Source organism: Daucus carota, chromosome 2 (genome assembly GCF_001625215.2).
Source record: "Daucus carota subsp. sativus chromosome 2, DH1 v3.0, whole genome shotgun sequence".
In the NCBI taxonomy this organism is placed as follows: domain Eukaryota; kingdom Viridiplantae; phylum Streptophyta; class Magnoliopsida; order Apiales; family Apiaceae; genus Daucus; species Daucus carota.
Genome location: NC_030382.2, coordinates 40,907,410 through 40,924,456, shown reverse-complemented (window position 1 = coordinate 40,924,456; position 17,047 = coordinate 40,907,410). Strand labels below are relative to the sequence as shown.

The following is a 17,047-nucleotide window of genomic DNA, read 5'->3' as shown; positions in this document are numbered from 1 at the left end:
GTAGTTCTATAGAACCAGGAGTCCTAGTTTGATCAGGACTAGGCCTCTTGGGGATAAGACCAACCATGGGTCAGTGACTTATCACTTAGAGTTCTACTCCAGTTAGAAGTATGCCTTGAGGCGACTACCTTAGACTCCTAGTCCAAGTACATCACGGATACGGCATCATCTCCACTACGAGAGATGACACTAACCGCTACTCTTTCGTAGCATGGAGGAGACATTGGATAGAGCCGTGACCACTTCCTTGAGGTGTAGTGACGCGTCCTTACCCCCTTAGCGAAGGTTCTCACTAAGAGGTAAGACCAATGAGGAGCCAAGTTACACGATCGTCCCAGTCCCCCAATGAGGACTAACTCACCAGAATACAGGACCCGGACATATGATCGGCCTTCGTGTTACCCCTGAGGGCCTTCTACAACCATGATCACCCCAGGCCCCCGCACGAGGACAACCCGGCAGATAGCAGGACTGGGGATTATAGATCATGCCCGGACGTAACCCGGGAACTACCAGATAAGCCTGATAACTACCAGATGAGCTCTGGCACTAGTCTTCATATCCCTCGGAAGGGTAGGTCTTCGTATCCCTCGGAAGGGTCGTCGTCGAGACTCACTCAACCTCACACATATTCATCACCTGTGGGCGCGACCATGTAAGGGCGCGCCCTTCATCTTCATCACTTGCCTCTCTTCATACTTCTAACATGGTACACCTGTTCGCGCCCCACGGGATGACCCATGGAGGGCGCGCCCTCCCTTGTTACCCTTCTATATTCTTCAGACAAGTCACACATGTTTCTTAAACAAAGGGCCGCGCCCCACGGGACTGCTCCGTGGAGGGCGCGCCCTATCCCCTTAGTCAAGACCCAAAAACGGTCATAACACAAACCAATCTAACAAATGAATCAATTCACAATATCATAAATTTATTAAATTTTACAAAAAAATATTTTAACAAATATTTGTACACAAACCAAAATTAAAGTTATGATCTCTCCATATATTTATCGATCGACCGTGAATAGGCCCTTGTAGTGAAAAAGGGACATCTCGTCATTTTCTATAACTTATCGTCGACCTGCTGTTAAAGAAAAAGATAACTAATTTAGCTAAAATATAAAGTCACATTTAATATAAGATCAACCACAAAACAACTTGAAGATATCTCAATAAACATCGGATTATTATAAAAGAAGGATCAAATACTCAATCCCGCGTAATATGGCTTCTATAACCACCTGATCCTATACGGATTAGGCGTGAACAACTGATTTTATCCAACACAAACACTAAGCATACTAGAATCACAACACTTATAACTCTATATAATAACTGCAATCTTCATTGATCCACTTAGTTGAACACCATGAGCTCATCAAGCTGCGCACCATGCAGCTTCGTAATGCAGGTTCTCCGAGGCCGCTGGTTCATGATGTTCGCGTCAATCCTGATCATGGCGGCCGCAGGTTTAACCTATCTCTTCGGAGTCTACTCGAAAGAGATCAAGTCCACTCTCGGTTACGATCAGACCACGCTAAACCTGATCGGTTTCTCAAAAGATCTTGGAGCTAATATTGGAGTCCTCTCCGGGGTCCTCGATGAGTTTGCTCCGACATGGATCGTCCTGCTCGTAGGCTCCTTGATGAATTTCGCGGGCTATTTCATGATCTGGTTGGCTGTCACGAAGAGGATAGCGAAACCTAGTGTCTGGCAAATGTGTGTTTACATCTGCATTGGAGCCAATTCGCAGAATTTCGCAAATACGGGCTCGCTTGTCACGTGTGTCAAGAATTTTCCCGCGAGCCGGGGGCATATGTTAGGGTTAATGAAAGGCTATGTAGGGCTTAGCGGCGCGATTTTTACGCAATTTTATTTGGCGATTTATGGGGATGATGCTAAGTCTTTGATTCTGCTGATCGCTTGGCTCCCGGCTTTGATATCAATTTTGTTTATTTTTAGTATCAAGCCGATGAAAATCTCGAGGCATCCTCGTGAGGGGAATGTGTTTTTTCAGTACCTATATGTGTCTCTGGCTCTGGCTTTTTTGCTTATGGGATTGAATATTGCCGAAAAGAAGGTGAGTTTCTCGCACGCGGCGTATTTAGGAAGTTCGGCTGTGGTGTGTGTTTTGTTGTTTTTTCCGTTGTTTATAGCAATGAGGGAAGAATTTTTGACGTGGAAGTTGAGGCAAGAACAGATTAATAGTCACGATGGGACGAAGGTGATTGTGGAAGAACCGCCCTTGCCTGTGTCGAAATCAGCAATTCTGGAGTGTTCTGAAGGAGATTCGGAGAAATTGAAGGTTACGTGGTGGGAAAGTGTCTGTAACAAGCCGAAAAGAGGAGAGGACTATTCAATTTCGCAAGCTTTACTAAGCTTTGACATGATTTTGCTTTTTATCGCGACGTTTTGTGGACTAGGTAGCAGTCTGACAACATTGGATAATCTAGGTCAGATTGGTGAATCGTTAAACTATCCGCCTCTGACAATTAGTACATTTGTGTCGTTGGCTAGTATCTGGAACTATTTCGGGAGAATTTTCTCTGGATTCGTCTCTGAGAAGCTGCTCACAAAATGGAAGATCCCGCGGACATTAGTCATGACATTTTTCCTTGTAACTGCTGCTGCAGGGGATCTTATGATTGCTCTGCCTTTCCCTGGCTCGGTCTATGTGGCATCGTTGCTAATCGGTGCATCTTTTGGAGCTCAGTTGACCCTCCTTTTCATCATAATCTCTGAGCTTTTCGGATTAAAGCACTATGCAGTTTTGTTCAATTGTGGACAATTAGCAAGCCCACTTGGATCATATATACTTAATGTACAGCTTGTCGGAAGGCTTTATGACAATGAAGCGACAAGGCAGCTCGCGCTAAAGGGGATGACACGAGCAATGGTGAATGATCTAACTTGTACCGGAAAGGAATGCTATCGTTTATCGTTCTTGGTACTTGCTGCTGTCAATGCTTTTGGGGCTGTTGCAACATTTGTTCTGGTAAGGAGAACTCAGAATTATTATAAGTCCGATATATACGATAAGTATAAGGCTGAGTTTGAAGCAAATGAAAGATTAGAAATGGCAAAACTCCCTGCAGAAACTGGGAAACAGTAGGACTAGTTGTTTTGTTAGTGTTGATACCAGGAGTATGTTCCTTGCTGTCTTTTGTTTTGTTTTGTTCTGTATTGTATTGACAATTTAATGTCGAGAAGAATATTAGAGGATCCATTTAGTCATTGAAGTTTAAAGCCAAGTTTAGTCTTAGTGGGCTAGTTTAGTAGCTCTCTCTGCCATAATAAAACTATAAAAGAGTATAGTGGTTCTTCTGTTAGAAAAAGCCTAAAAATTTATGGTGCAACATGCTTGCCGAAATTATTATATTACTCCCTCTATCATTATTACTTTTTCATAATTTAGATTTATATGTTTTACAAATGAGTATCGAGAGTCAAACCGATATTTCTCGAGATGAGCGATAGTTGTACACGGATGTTCATGAAACAACTTTTACTCCCTCTATTGTCAGTTGTTTGAGTTTTTGCACATAATTTAAGATATATAAAGAAGGTATTTCGGTTAATTATTTCTTGAATTTTTTTTTTTAAATAAAAATATAAATTTTAAATTTTAATTCAGAAAATAAAATTTTAATGAAAAAGATTATTTTTTAACCACCTTGAACAAAGTTTTTAAAAAAAACAGTCAAAATCAGTGTTAACATTTGTGTGGGTGCAATATTCTAAAACATTAAAGTTGTTTTCTTTTTCTGATGTATACTCAAACAACCATGAACTTTTTGTTTCCTTTAATTTTTCAAAATGTGAGCATTTCCCAAATCCACAGGTTCCATATAGAGTCACAAAAGGCATGTGTTAGTGTGCTAACACAGATTTTGATATACTAAAAATCGCAGAAGGACCATTTTACAATAAACTAAAGAGCAAGGCCTTGGTTGCAAAACAGTAAAAATTGTCACCAATAATTCTTTCACTTGTGTTATATTTCCCATGCTATGCTTGCTTGTTTCAGAGCTATTTTATAAAGCTACTGCAGTCAGGTCTGAGCTCTGAACACAAGAATGGAGTCCAAAGGGAAAGAAATTGTGACTGAGAAAGGCAAGGGGAAGCTTAATCACAGCAGTGCCAGCTCCGGTTTTCGAGAAAGAAAGAATTCTGATGGGGTTCTCAGGTTCCTGGACATTGCAGCAAGTGTGGCTGATGGAGAAAATGATTCCAGCAGTGGTGATAGCTTCATTGATGATCAGAATGGTATGCATGTAACAGATCAAGTCATGTGTAGTATGTCGATTTTTCGACATTAAGTTTCTTATGTTTTGCATTGATACTGTCTATGGATTCTGTATGTTCACCTTTTTTAAAAGTCTTTGATCATATGTTTTTTTTAAAATTGGGGATGAAAAATTGGAAATGGAATTGTGATAAATGCTTAACAGAGTAGTTCTAGAATTTTTTTTTCTCGAAGTTTACTATAGATTGGTTAGATTTATAATTTGTTTTGAGGCCTGTCTACATGTGAATTTAATTTTATATGCAGAATGACTTAAAGATCTTGCTGCTATCGGTCTTTCTGAGATATAAATGTATTTGTTATGATTGATTCATGCAGTTCATTGAAGAACAGAGGTTGCATGCATCGATATCTATTTTTTTTATAAAAAAAACCAGAAAAAGGAAGTTATGATATTTTTTTTAGCTGTCTTAAATGATTTGTTATATTTCAGTTGGAACAGATTATCAGGAAGATGAAATTCCAAGTACTGCTATAGTAAAGCAAGAAACCGAAACAGCTATTGATTTTCCATTTGCACAAAATGTGGAAGATATGAATGTGGAAGAACTTGAAAGACTGGTTCTAGCGCGTTACAAGCCTGGGTCTAGTCTTGTTACATATGCGGAAGATGAAGCTGAAGAATTGATTCATCAGAACACAGAAATACCTTCTTTGGAATATAAGAGTGCATCTAAGACTCCTACAATCTGGAAAGTGAAATGCAAGGTATTGTAGCTCATCTCCAGTGCTAAACTCGTTAAATTGAAATTAAAACTATCACTTCACACGTCTTTGGTACCTTTTATTGTTTCTTGATCATATTTCTGCATTGTAGGTTGGCCGTGAGAAGCATTCGGCTGTCTGCCTAATGCATAAGTTCGTTGAGTTTCAGAATCTCGGAAAAATGCTACAAATTGTTTCTGCATTTGCAGTTGAGCGTGTAAAAGGTTTCCTATACATTGAAGCTTACAAGCAATGTGATGTCTATGAGGTACTTTCCATGGACTGTTGGAGCTACTTCTAATTTCTATATCTTTTATAATTGCTCCTATAAACTAAATATACCTCCTTTTAATTTATAGGCATGTACTGGGATATGTAGTATGTATCCGCGAGGAATGGTTCCTGTTTCAGAAAAAGAACTTTCTTGTTTATTTAATGTTCATAGAAGCTCGAGTAATATTTCTACAGGCACATGGGTGCGTTTGAAGAAAGGGAAATACAAAGGAGACCTGGCTCAGGTATTTTTTTCTGGTTCAATATATATATTCAAGTTTCCTTCTAGGTACTTGTTTCTTACTTATCTATCCATATAAAAGTGTTATTGTTATGCAAATACATGCCATTTTTTGATGGTGTATAACTGGTGTTACGTTGTTTTGTGGCTATATATGTTTTAGGTCACGGCAGTGAATGGCTCACGGAGAAAGGCTATGCTGAAACTGATTCCGCGGATAGATCTTCAATTTGTTACACAAAAATTTGTATGAGATCTTGTCTCAACTAAAGTTGCTGTATAACTGCAGTCATCATACCATTCTTTTATTTATCTATAGTCTATCAGTCACTACTACGTCAAGTCTAATTGAGCAAACACTCTCTATGCTAATATAATGCACATCTTAATTATGAAACTTTGGAAACTTGTGTTCTGTTCAAAATTTTAAGTCTGTCTAATTGAACATGGAACATATTTGGAATTTCCTGAGTGCGCAATAAAATATAAGTTCACCATAATTGGTTATATTAAAATCGTTAGTATCAGGTTTTTTTGTAGGCGTATTCCTTTGATATGAAGACTACTTAGACGTCAGGTCTTAAGTAGATCTTCGGATTTAGCACATTCAGTAAACCAAATTTTTTTTTTTTTTTTATTGTGTTCATTTACTAAGAAGAAGAAGAAAAGCATAGTGTTCATCATTCAAGATCTCTTCTGATGTTGGGATTTCTCCTTCTTGCGGCATGTTTTTTTTTTCACTGTTAAGACAAATTAAGTTTCTCATAAACATTATCCCTTTAATTTTCATTGTGGGAAATGAAAGGCATTCTATTTTTTTTTCACAGTATTTTATTTCCTCTGTAGTCTATTATAGATATCAATCATGCATATACTTTCTGTTGTAATGTGTATACTTTCACTTGCAGCTTGGTGGAGTTGCTGCTATGAAAAATGCTGTCCCGGCACAAAAATTGATTAGTTCAAGTGAACTCGAGTAATAACATCCTCCTAACATTTAAAATATATTCCCTGCATCAGAATTCTCACATAATTATTTGTATTGCACAATTACAGGGAAATCCGACCACTAATTAAAAATAGAAGGGACCGTGATACTGATGAAGTATATGAAATACTTGATGGCATGATGCTGAAAGACGGTTATTTATATAAAAAAGTTTCTTTGGACTCCTTAAGCTGCTGTGTCGTACAGCCTTCAGAAGATGATCTCCTGAAATTTGAAAATTGTACGAATGAAGATCCCGGTGATAAAGAGTGGCTTTCTGAACTTTTTGGCGAACAGAAGAAAAGACTTATGACAAAGAGTGATAGTTTCAATATGGAGGGAGAGGATTCATCAAGTATTAGTATGGAAGATCTTTCCAAAGTTTCCAAAGTTCAGGATCTAGTACTTTTCAGGTAGCCATTATGCATAATGTTTGTCTGCTTCCAAATTATCACTCTGATGCATTAATTTTTAGTTCTCATGACGATAAATAGCTTTATTGATCTGGAACATTTTTTAAAAGTCTTTATTCAATAGTACATGATTGTGTATTCTTAACATTGCAGAGAGAAAGAATATGGTTTAGTAATCAGCATAGAGAGTGATGATATCTGTAAGGTATATGTCCAACATTTCTCAAACTTTTATCACATTTACTTGGCAACTCATCCATAAATTTATCTTAGGTATTGACTGAGAGTCCACAAGGGCAGTCAGTGGTCGATCTTAAGTTGTCTGAAATTAAGAAGTTAAGCTGTGAAAGGAAGTTCACTGCCTCGGATCGCCAGCATAATATCATATACACAAACAGCAGGGTACATGTTGTCGAAGGTCCATTACAGGTTTGATAGTATTTTTGTTAAACTATCATAACTCCTAATTTTGTCATGGTGTGAAATTTTGAGATATAAATCTTGACCCATGCTTTGCAGGGTAGGGTAGGGATCGTTAAGCACATTTATAGAGGAATCATCTTTGTATATGATAAAACTGTCCTGGAAAATGGTGGTTATTTCTGCTGTAAATCCCAAGATTGTGTGAAGATTAAAGTTTCTGGAGTTTCTAGCAAAGACAAGGTGTTAATATTTGGATGTACTTTGTACTAATTACTATTTTCTTTGACCAGTCAACAAATAATTTTTCGCCATAATTTTATGGAAGTTCTTGTATTAATATCTATGCAGGGTGGGGAACTTCTCTCTTCGGGAGCTAATGATGTCTCCTCATCTTCCAAATCCTATTTATTACCTGCAAAATCTACGAAAGAAAACATTAACAACTGGGATTGTAAGTTCAGAAGTTGTATCTTGCTCTGATAGAATGTTATCATCTTTGTATATGATCAAACTAACCAGAAAAATGTTAATTTATTTCTGTTGTGAAGCCCAAAATCTTGAAATCACCAAAATATCTGGTGTTCCTGGAAAAGGCAAGGTTTGTGTGCCTATAATGTTTGAATTCTGTTATGAGACCATCCTTAAGTTGAGCATTAACAAAGTAATATGTCCCAATTATATCATTAAATATTAAGTTTTCTTCTGTATAGGGTTATGAAGTAGAAGGCTTGGGTACTGATGATCTCCTTTCATCCTCTAAATCTCCTCTATCAACTAAACAGGCAACGAAAGAGAACACTGACAACCGCAAATGTATGTTTCTCTGTGTACAGTTTGTTCTTGCTTCCATCAAGTCTCAGTATCTGCACTAAATAATCAATATCTTTACTATACCAAACAGTAATGCAACTTCAATTTTTATTTTCTTTCTCACTGTTTCTTGGATGAAGAGAAGATAGTAAATATATATTGAGCAAATTAATCGAAGTCCTATGCGTGTTCAGATAATCTGGGAGGAAAAGATGTAATATTTACTGTTGGTCAGTCATTGAAAATTCGGATGGGGCCTCTTAAGGGCTACTGCTGTCAAATCCAGGAGCTTTCACATTCTAAGATCATGGTGAAGCTGGATTCTCAGCCAAATGCCCATGCAGGTTCATTGATGCCTCTCTTGTGCTTCTTGTTTTGTGATGGTTAAGATCTAACATTAAATAATTTTAATTGTGTTAGTTAAACCTGAGCATCTTCTCGGAGTTCAGGAAAGGTACCATATCTTATCAAACTCTGAGGACTGTTTTGTATAATCCCTTAAATGTAAATCCTTGACATGATCTAACTTTCATTTTATTGTGCTGTTTATTGTCGTCTATAGAAGTCCTGCAAAACCATCTGTGCAGGCAAGAATTCGCAAAATCTCTAGAGGTAGGGAAATTACATTATTGCTGACTAAAAGATCCCCTAGATTGATACGGGATATGTAAAATATATTGCTACATTGTTCTGCTGATGCTCTTGCAGGTAAGGAAAAAATTCAGAGAAAAAGTGATGCTGGTAAAAATGCTGCTACAAGTTTTGGCAGCCAGGAGTGGTCGAAAGAATGGAACAAAACAAAGACTCTTACAAAACAAGTTGATGGGCCACAAAATAAACAAAGAAAGAAAGTGTTGTGCAGTAAACAAACTGAGACATCAGTCAGGAATGTAGGAGAGAGTACAGGTGGAAGAAGTGGAAGAGGAGGTGGACGAGGTGAGTTTGGAAGAGGACGAGGTGGCGGAAGAGGAGTGCCTGGAAGGGGACGAGGACGTGGAAGAGGTGAGCCTGGAAGGGGACGAGGAGGTGGAAGAGGTGAGCCCGGAAGGGGACGAGGAGGTGGAAGAAGTGAGCCTGGAAGGGGGAGAGGGGGAAGAGGGGGAAGAGGAGGTGAGTTTGGAGGGGGAAGTGGAGGTGGACAAGGGGAGTTTGGAAGGGGAAGAGGAGGTGGACGAGGGGAGTCGGGCAGGGGAAGAGGAGCTGGCCGTGCTGGTAAAGCTTTAATTGGCAGGGGAAGAGGAAGTGGCCGAGGTGATAAAGAACAGTTCCACATGGGAATGGGTAGTGTTAATCAGTTCAACACTGTGAAGGGAAATGGACAGCATAACACGGAAAGAGTAGATGGACAGTTTAAAATGGGGCGAGGAGATGGACAGTTCAACATGGGAAAAGGAAATGGACGAGATAGTATGGATCAGTTAAATATAGGGAGAGGAAATGGACGAGGAGGTAACATGGGACGAGGTAGTAATAATCAGTTTGACATGGGACAAGGCCGTAGAGATCAGTTTAACATGGGATGGGAAAGTCAGCAAGGTGGAAAAGAACATTTTGTGATGGGAAGAGGTGGTAAAGAACAGTTTAACATGGGAAGAAGTAGGGTAAATCAGTTCAACACTGTATGGGGAAATGGACAGCATAACAGGGAACGAGGTGATGGACAGGTTAACATGGTACAAGGAAATGGACAAGATAGTATGGATCACTTTAACATAGGGAGAGGAAACGGACGAGGTGGTAACATGGGACGGGGCAGTAATAATCAGTTTGACATGGGACGAGGCAGTAATAATCAGTTTGGCATGGGACGAGGAAGTCAGCAAGGTGGAAAAGAACATTTTGTGATGGGAAGAGGTGGCAAAGAACAGTTTAACATGGGACGAGGGAATGGGCAAGGTGGCCAGTCTTATAGCCTAGGTGGAAGAACAGGAACAGGGGGTAGCAGAGGTGGGAGAGGACCGTCTGGAAGGGGAATATCATGTGATCGGGGCCAATCCTCAGGTTGGAATGGACAGGATAACAAAAAGTATTTGGCAAATTACGGAAAGCAAATGGGAAGTCCATTTGATAGTAATGGTAGTCAAGCCGGAGCTATTGGCTGGCAAAGTGCTGCAGGCCAGACTGGAAATCAAACGAGATCTCGATTCTCAGGTGCCTCAAATGCTGGCATGCAGGGCAATGCAGAAGCCGTTGGCAGGAAGAGAGGTGCAGAAATGATGGGAGATCATACCGAAAGCTGGGGATACAAGAAGTGGAAACAGTGAGTGAACTAAGAAAACTTGTTATTGTTCTTTGCCCTTTCCATCCAGACATTGAAAACTTGACCTGAAAAAGTTTCTTTCAGTGTACTAACTAGAAATTTCATTGTCTAGATTAAGCAACTTTCAATGCTAATTGTTTTCATGTTGATTTTAGACTAAATTTATGAGCTTAAGATCCTAGTGTTACTGTGTTTCTTAGTTAATTTGAGATTATTATGCTATTATTACCAATTTCAGTATTTAAATCTGGGTCGATGATTTATCGTTGGAGCCGATACATATGATACATATTCAATGAAGATATATGTGTTCTTTCAAAATTGACTTTCCGCCCAATATGTTAAATATTTTCTGATTAATTGCTATAACAGTTCTAGTGGTAATACAGCACCATTTCTGGTGATCATTTCCAGTGTTGCAACAACTATAACAGACAAAAAAATGGCTGTACTTGGAGATAGTGGCGGATTAGCACTCCCAAACTCCATGCCAGCGCTCCCAAAAGTCATGCCGTCGCCACTCCCAAATGTCATGCCCCCACCGCTCCCATTTTCATCGGAATTTGTCCCACCATCGTGTGATATATGGTCACCATTGTCCCTGTCATAGTAGATATATTGTCGCATCAGCATTGAAAGTTCGTCACAGATTTGTACTAAAAACTAGACCGGCTTAGGGATAGGAATACCATTTGTTTGCTACGATCCTATGACATTTTACACAGCCAATGAGTCCAAGCAAAATATATACCAGAGGGGTTTTAGGAGAACTGGTTATTTAACACGGTATCAGAGCTCAGGCTCGGGGGACCAATGTTGAATATGGAGTTTCATTTATAATTGTGATGTGTTGGACACACTATTTCCCTCCCAAATTATGATATTCCCCAACACACACACCCCACCCTCTTGCTAGATGGCTTTAGTTCTTGTGTGAACCTAAATTTATATTTTGAAATCTAAAACCAGCCCAGACCTCTTATCCGAGGGCCCTAGCTGGGAAGAGAGAACTCTGGAAAGCGAAGTGTGCAATAATACCAGATCTCATGTGGTCAAAAAGCAGGACAGAGAGCAAGCTTCTGTAATTGTCAAATGTCTAGTCTTTAACAACCAATAGTTATGGGGAAAAAATAAAGGAAGATGCTAAGATAAACAGTGGAGTAACATACAACACGATTATTTGCAAGATCAAGTGATATACAAGCCTATCGATCCTTGCAAAAAAAATATCAGGTCTTTTTCCAAAAATTTGATGGTGATCCTTAGTCCAGGCCCCAGGACTAATTACGGAATTATAAAACAAGCTACAGGGAACAAAGTCTATCAAATAACCAACGCGTAATCATGTACCAAATAAGCATGTGAACCTAAGATGTTAAACATGGAGGCAGAAATCTGCACGACAAATTAAGGCGTCCAAGTCAAGATTTTTAATACAGAGAATCTGTACTAGAATGAAGCTTGTTACCGACTTCTCTAACCATATCCAGGCATGTTGAGCATGAACATGGCATATTGGCATGGTTATCCATACCAGAGCTCAACAAGAATTCTCAATTCATATGGAATCAGACAGTCTGTACTTCTGATAACTAAAAGGAAGTATAGTCCTAACAACTTGTGGATAGAAGTGGTCAAAAGCTTCAAATATCTGTGGTATGTCTTGTTCGAATCTTGTCCCAGGCAGAGCACACTGTGAGATAGCCAATGAATACGGGCCCATTCTAACATGGTTAAAGAAAATAGGAGGGAGATGTAGTACGAAGCATTGGTACCGCTTCTACATCCTGTGTATAGTGGTCTTATATCTTACTGTGTGTGATTGTCAATTATCTTTTGCCTTTATCCTTAATCCAAGATGTTATAGTGGGAAAGCTTGGTATTCTGCTACCAACTTGTCGATGAAGCTTTTAACAAAAGTAATCAAAAAGGTTCTTGAGAGGAATCATTATAGTGTATAGTTGACACATTCAAAATTTCCCCACATGGTACTTTGTTATACTACAAGACATTTGCAAATGACATAGAAGTTTCTGCATTGTCCTAATCAACAGCTTGAAAGGGGCAAGAACATGTACAAACAAATAATTACAAGATGAAGGACAAACCAATAAGATTGCAGTTAAATGACATTATATAATAGAGAAATCTGGCAGCTTGCTTGTATATATGATAAAATTTTGTGTGTTGTGTGGTATACCTTGGACCACCAAGGACTCCAGCAGCGGAAGTGAGGCGGTCAATCATGGCAGCAGACCTGGGCTCAGCACCAGAATCCTTGGTGTATAGATCGCCTTGACCCGAGGGGACAAAGTATGCTCCATTTACCATTACATCGCCATCCGATCTCCAGTCCCATCCTGCCCAATCTCCCTCATCCGTGTCCAACCTCTTAGTCACCTGCAAGTAAATTACGACAAGCACAGAGAATTTACAGTTGCTACTTTTACTACAAAAAGATGCATCTCACCACCGTATGATGGGGTGGGACAAAATTGTCAACAAGAGGGTTGTTCTTTTTACATAACAAACACACGAGTAAAACATGACATTGCAGTTATAGCTTTACATAAAAATGAAGTTCCCATTTTAAGCAATTAACATACTCCTAGAAAGATAAATCAAAACAAAACAAGTACCTGCTTGGAGGACGCGTCATTTGGAGCAGTGTAACGATTGCCCTGACTAATAATGGTTGGATCAGCACTACCACCAATCGCGTACATCTGCCATTCAGTGTAATCATTGTTCACAAGATGGAAGTATCCGTGTCTACACCGAGGCATCCGTTGTATCAATTGCACTCCAAAATGATTAAACGCAATTGTTACCTATAATCATCCATAACATTATTTTAAAATTCTTTTACACAATTAAACAAATATTAGCTTCAACTGTTGGATTTAGACATTTAGTTACCTGCATACCCTTATCAGGCGTGTACTTATCGCTATGTCCCAGCAACATCACTTTGTCATGATGCGAGAAATAATTGTTTGAAATCGTTACAGCTGTGGAGCCAACGGTGACATCAACTAAACCATCTGTGCAGTGTGAAATAGCACAATGATCCACCCAAACATTTCTAGACCCCGAGATGCTTATCCCATCGCCATCCGACTTGCCTTTATGTTCAACTTGGCCTGGATTTAACCGGATGTCAGCACTCCCGGATGGAACACAATTGTAAACATGAATATTATGAATAATAACATTGCTAACATCCTGGATTGTAATGCAGCCTTTTCCAGTAATGTACACATTAGCACCCCGGCCATCAATCGTCTTGAAGCTACTGACAATGAGCTCATGAGAGAGCTTGATTTGCATATTGGCCGCGAATATGATCCAAAGGGGCTCAGCCTGGACCACACCAAACCTTAGGGTGCCTGGTTTCGGGTCCTCCACATCATTGTCAGAGGAGTCAGTGACCGCGTAAATCTGACCCCCTTTGCCTCCACTAGCACCCTGCCCAAAGCCTATGGCGCAGTCAGCAAGGCGCTGGCGGTTGTTCCCCCAATTTGGATCACATTGCCAGCAGTCATCAATCGGATTGCCGGTAGTGCAGGATTGCTGATCATGTGACTCTGCATTGGAAGTTGAGGCTAGTATTCTCCTGCCCGGACAAGAACCATAGAAACATGAAAAGTACTTATCAGTCAGTCCAAAACAGAGTAAATTAGAACCAAGATACAGTTATAGTTATATCTGTCAGAATATAATAATCCCGTTAAAAAGCCTTTCTCTGACACCTAAAGGTTGCTAGATGAACCCGTTACTTATCAGTTTAGTCGAAAACACAATAAATTAGAACCAAGATACAATTATATCCGTCAGAATATAATGATCCCGACAAAAAAGTCTTTTCTCTGACACCCTAAGGTTATTAGATGAGCCAGTTACTTAACAATATCACAGCGAGAGAATCTCGAATACCAACATTGAGGAGTTAAGTGTAGTGTTCTTGTTACCTTTGAACTTCTTGCACCACAGCTTCAGGGTTAGAATGTTGATGAGACAGAGTGAAGTTAACAGTAGCTCCACTCAGAGAACAAGAGACTAAAAGAACAAAACAGAGTACAATGCAGATCAAAAGGATCATATTTAAACAAGTTGCATGACTTGAAAAAATAAGTGGACTATATATACACAATGATCCAAAGAACTCAGACATGAAATAATTGTGATCACTGTGCAGAATTTATTTAAAAAACAGTGAGTGTGACAGCTCTTTTGGATGATCAAGAAGAAGAAAAACATAAAGTTAGCAGTAACCCAATAATCCCAGAAATTACGCTTTGAAATAAAGAAAAATAATCAGAGAATTTGAATAATGAAGAAGAAGAAAACAAAGAGAAATGGGGTGGTGATGTAGACTCTGATGTTGAGATAAATATTATTTTTGCCCTGTTGATAAATATAAAATACTTAGCTTGGTTGATAAATATTCTAAAGTCAAAAATTGTGTTTAAAAGAGAAAAAGGAATGGAAAATTGAGGAGAGATAATGGGTACTTTTTTTCTTTTTGCGGAAAGATGAATATCCCCCTGTATATTTAAATTACTGGTTCTCATTGAAACTTGATTTCCACCGATCAAGTTAAATTGGATAATTAAAATAATATAAAATATTAATAATATAAAAATACATGTAGTGTATTTTGATTCAAATGTTATTATTGATGATTATATTTTAAAAATAATATTTTTTTAGACCTAAAAATAAAATATCATCATTGTTTGACTGATTTGGAGTCTACTATAGTTATTATTATTATATGAGCTAAATTTTTAGATCGGGGAATGTCTTAAAATTTAGAGAGTTGCGAGTTTCTTATATTTTTTATTTATGTCATACATTTTTATCTAGTATTATTATATGAGCTAAATTTTTAGATTAGAGAATGTTCTCATGTTTAGAGAGTTGCGAGTTTTTTATATTTTTATTTATGTCATACACTTTTATCTATAAAAAAAATATTATCAGAAATATTCTAAAATGTCGGATAAACGAAAACAGTTTGAAAGCGGAATCATGTTCGTAACATGACATTTTTCATTAGACCCATTTCTTGAAATTAATTTATTGTCAGAAATTAAACTTAATAGAGTTTATATAAAACTAGTTCAAAAAATACAAACTAGGATCACAAATTCTGGAGTTGGATAGGATTCACTTTAAAACATTCGAATAAACCTTCACAACTCACAAGCTCCCTTGGAAAGACTTTTATACCATACTTTTTGACTTATGTCTACTTGAGGATCGGCCAGGAGCGGTTTGGTTTGGTCTGTTTTTTGTTTGAAAATTACTAGAAGCTTCAAATTTGTAAAGGGGTTTCCAACTTTCGACGAGGTTTTCTTGCTCAAATCAAAATTTATGACACAAGGACTAAATGACTCTGCTTAATGTTCTGTAATTAAACGGAGTTGATGTCGAACATCGAAACACAAGTACCAGCATAAATTTAACCAAAACAATGAGTATTACACACTTTAATATGGATCAGAGAAATTCATGAGGAGTCTTATGAAAAGAGTGATATCTGGCTTGCGCTTAGACAATGTAGATGGATTCATGAGATTAAGTAGTTTTAGTTATTCAGCTAATACTCAACTGTGACTTCTGTTTTTTTTGTCGACGATGGAAATTTAAGCTTGATCTAGAAAAGGAGAAATTATTTTAAAACCGCGTACACTTGAAAGAATTTAAATCACTGTGAACAACACTGCCTTCCAAGATTTTCGTTGAAATAACTCATTGGTATAGGCTTGATGCTTGTGGTATCACATCATAGGATTCGACTTGAAGAGTCTGATGCTAAGCATAATAAATTCTTCATGTTCATCTTTGCTCCGTCTTGTGTTGTGTTTTCAGTTTTCATAGCTATACCGTCATAACTTTCTTCACAGTCATATATAAATGTAAAGATTGTAAGTTGCCAGTCATGTAAATCCACATAGCTTGTCACTACAACTATAAATGAAAGTTTTCAAGATTTTCTCCAGCATAATAAACCACTTCATCTAAGGAATTCCAAATTTTTTAGGACAGCTCCTTTGTTTCAGGCCACTGCCAATAAGCAACAATGACTTAAGAGATGATTATTTGAATAAAATGTTGTTCGGTTTTGCCACACTTACTAAGGGTCCATCGTTTAAAAGTCCAAATTTTATCCGAGTTTTGGGTCTTGGTCCTAATGCTCGATACTGGAGTAGCAGTTACATTTCTAGCAGATACGGCATATGATGCACCTGTGAAATACAGTAGATGACTCCATGAGATCAAGAGGTTTTGTGGAGTCACAACCCGAGGATACTCAAATGTGCTAGCAAGGATAAAGGGAAGAAATTTCTGAGTTTCCGCTAGGTTCATTTCACTTTGTTGATCATGCTGTCAATGGGGATTTAAGTCTGAGGACACAAAGCGGGATTTTATCATAAACTAAGATTTTAATATTTCTATCACAACAACTATTTTGACTAAACTAATCCAAATGGTTGATTTAGAACTAATCACGCTTACAAGTTGCATATAGTCCAACCTCGGAAGCTGCAGTCCAAGAGAAGCAGCGCATATTTGCAGGGGCCTGCAACATGGCCCGATTAGAAAATTACGAGTACAAAGAG

At 38.3% G+C, this 17,047-nt stretch overlaps 3 protein-coding genes across 3 annotated transcripts; 2 read left to right on the top strand and 1 right to left on the bottom strand.

Annotated features, from left to right (window-relative positions):
- Window positions 1–1,296: 1,296 nt before the first annotated feature.
- On the top strand, window positions 1,297–3,213 carry LOC108208602 (protein NUCLEAR FUSION DEFECTIVE 4). Its single transcript, XM_017379136.2, has one exon. The coding sequence runs from the start codon at window positions 1,369–1,371 to the stop codon at window positions 3,109–3,111; it is 1,743 nt and encodes a 580-aa protein (XP_017234625.1). The 5' UTR covers window positions 1,297–1,368; the 3' UTR covers window positions 3,112–3,213.
- An 825-nt stretch (window positions 3,214–4,038) lies between these two features.
- LOC108207970 (protein RNA-directed DNA methylation 3) lies at window positions 4,039–10,422 on the top strand. The gene is made up of 17 exons (XM_017378435.2): window positions 4,039–4,265; window positions 4,739–5,013; window positions 5,123–5,278; window positions 5,370–5,528; window positions 5,688–5,771; window positions 6,433–6,500; window positions 6,581–6,925; window positions 7,079–7,130; window positions 7,199–7,354; window positions 7,445–7,588; window positions 7,697–7,799; window positions 7,897–7,946; window positions 8,059–8,161; window positions 8,353–8,502; window positions 8,579–8,612; window positions 8,721–8,770; window positions 8,867–10,422. Exons 1-17 carry the CDS (start codon window positions 4,076–4,078, stop codon window positions 10,420–10,422), a joined length of 3,675 nt encoding a protein of 1,224 aa, XP_017233924.1. The 5' UTR covers window positions 4,039–4,075.
- A 304-nt stretch (window positions 10,423–10,726) lies between these two features.
- On the bottom strand, window positions 10,727–14,762 carry LOC108210149 (probable pectate lyase 5). Its single transcript, XM_017381419.2, has 5 exons — window positions 14,390–14,762; window positions 13,338–14,034; window positions 13,058–13,249; window positions 12,619–12,818; window positions 10,727–11,019 (listed from the first exon to the last, which is right to left on the bottom strand). Exons 1-5 carry the CDS (start codon window positions 14,590–14,592, stop codon window positions 10,782–10,784), a joined length of 1,530 nt encoding a protein of 509 aa, XP_017236908.1. The 5' UTR covers window positions 14,593–14,762; the 3' UTR covers window positions 10,727–10,781.
- Window positions 14,763–17,047: the final 2,285 nt, after the last annotated feature.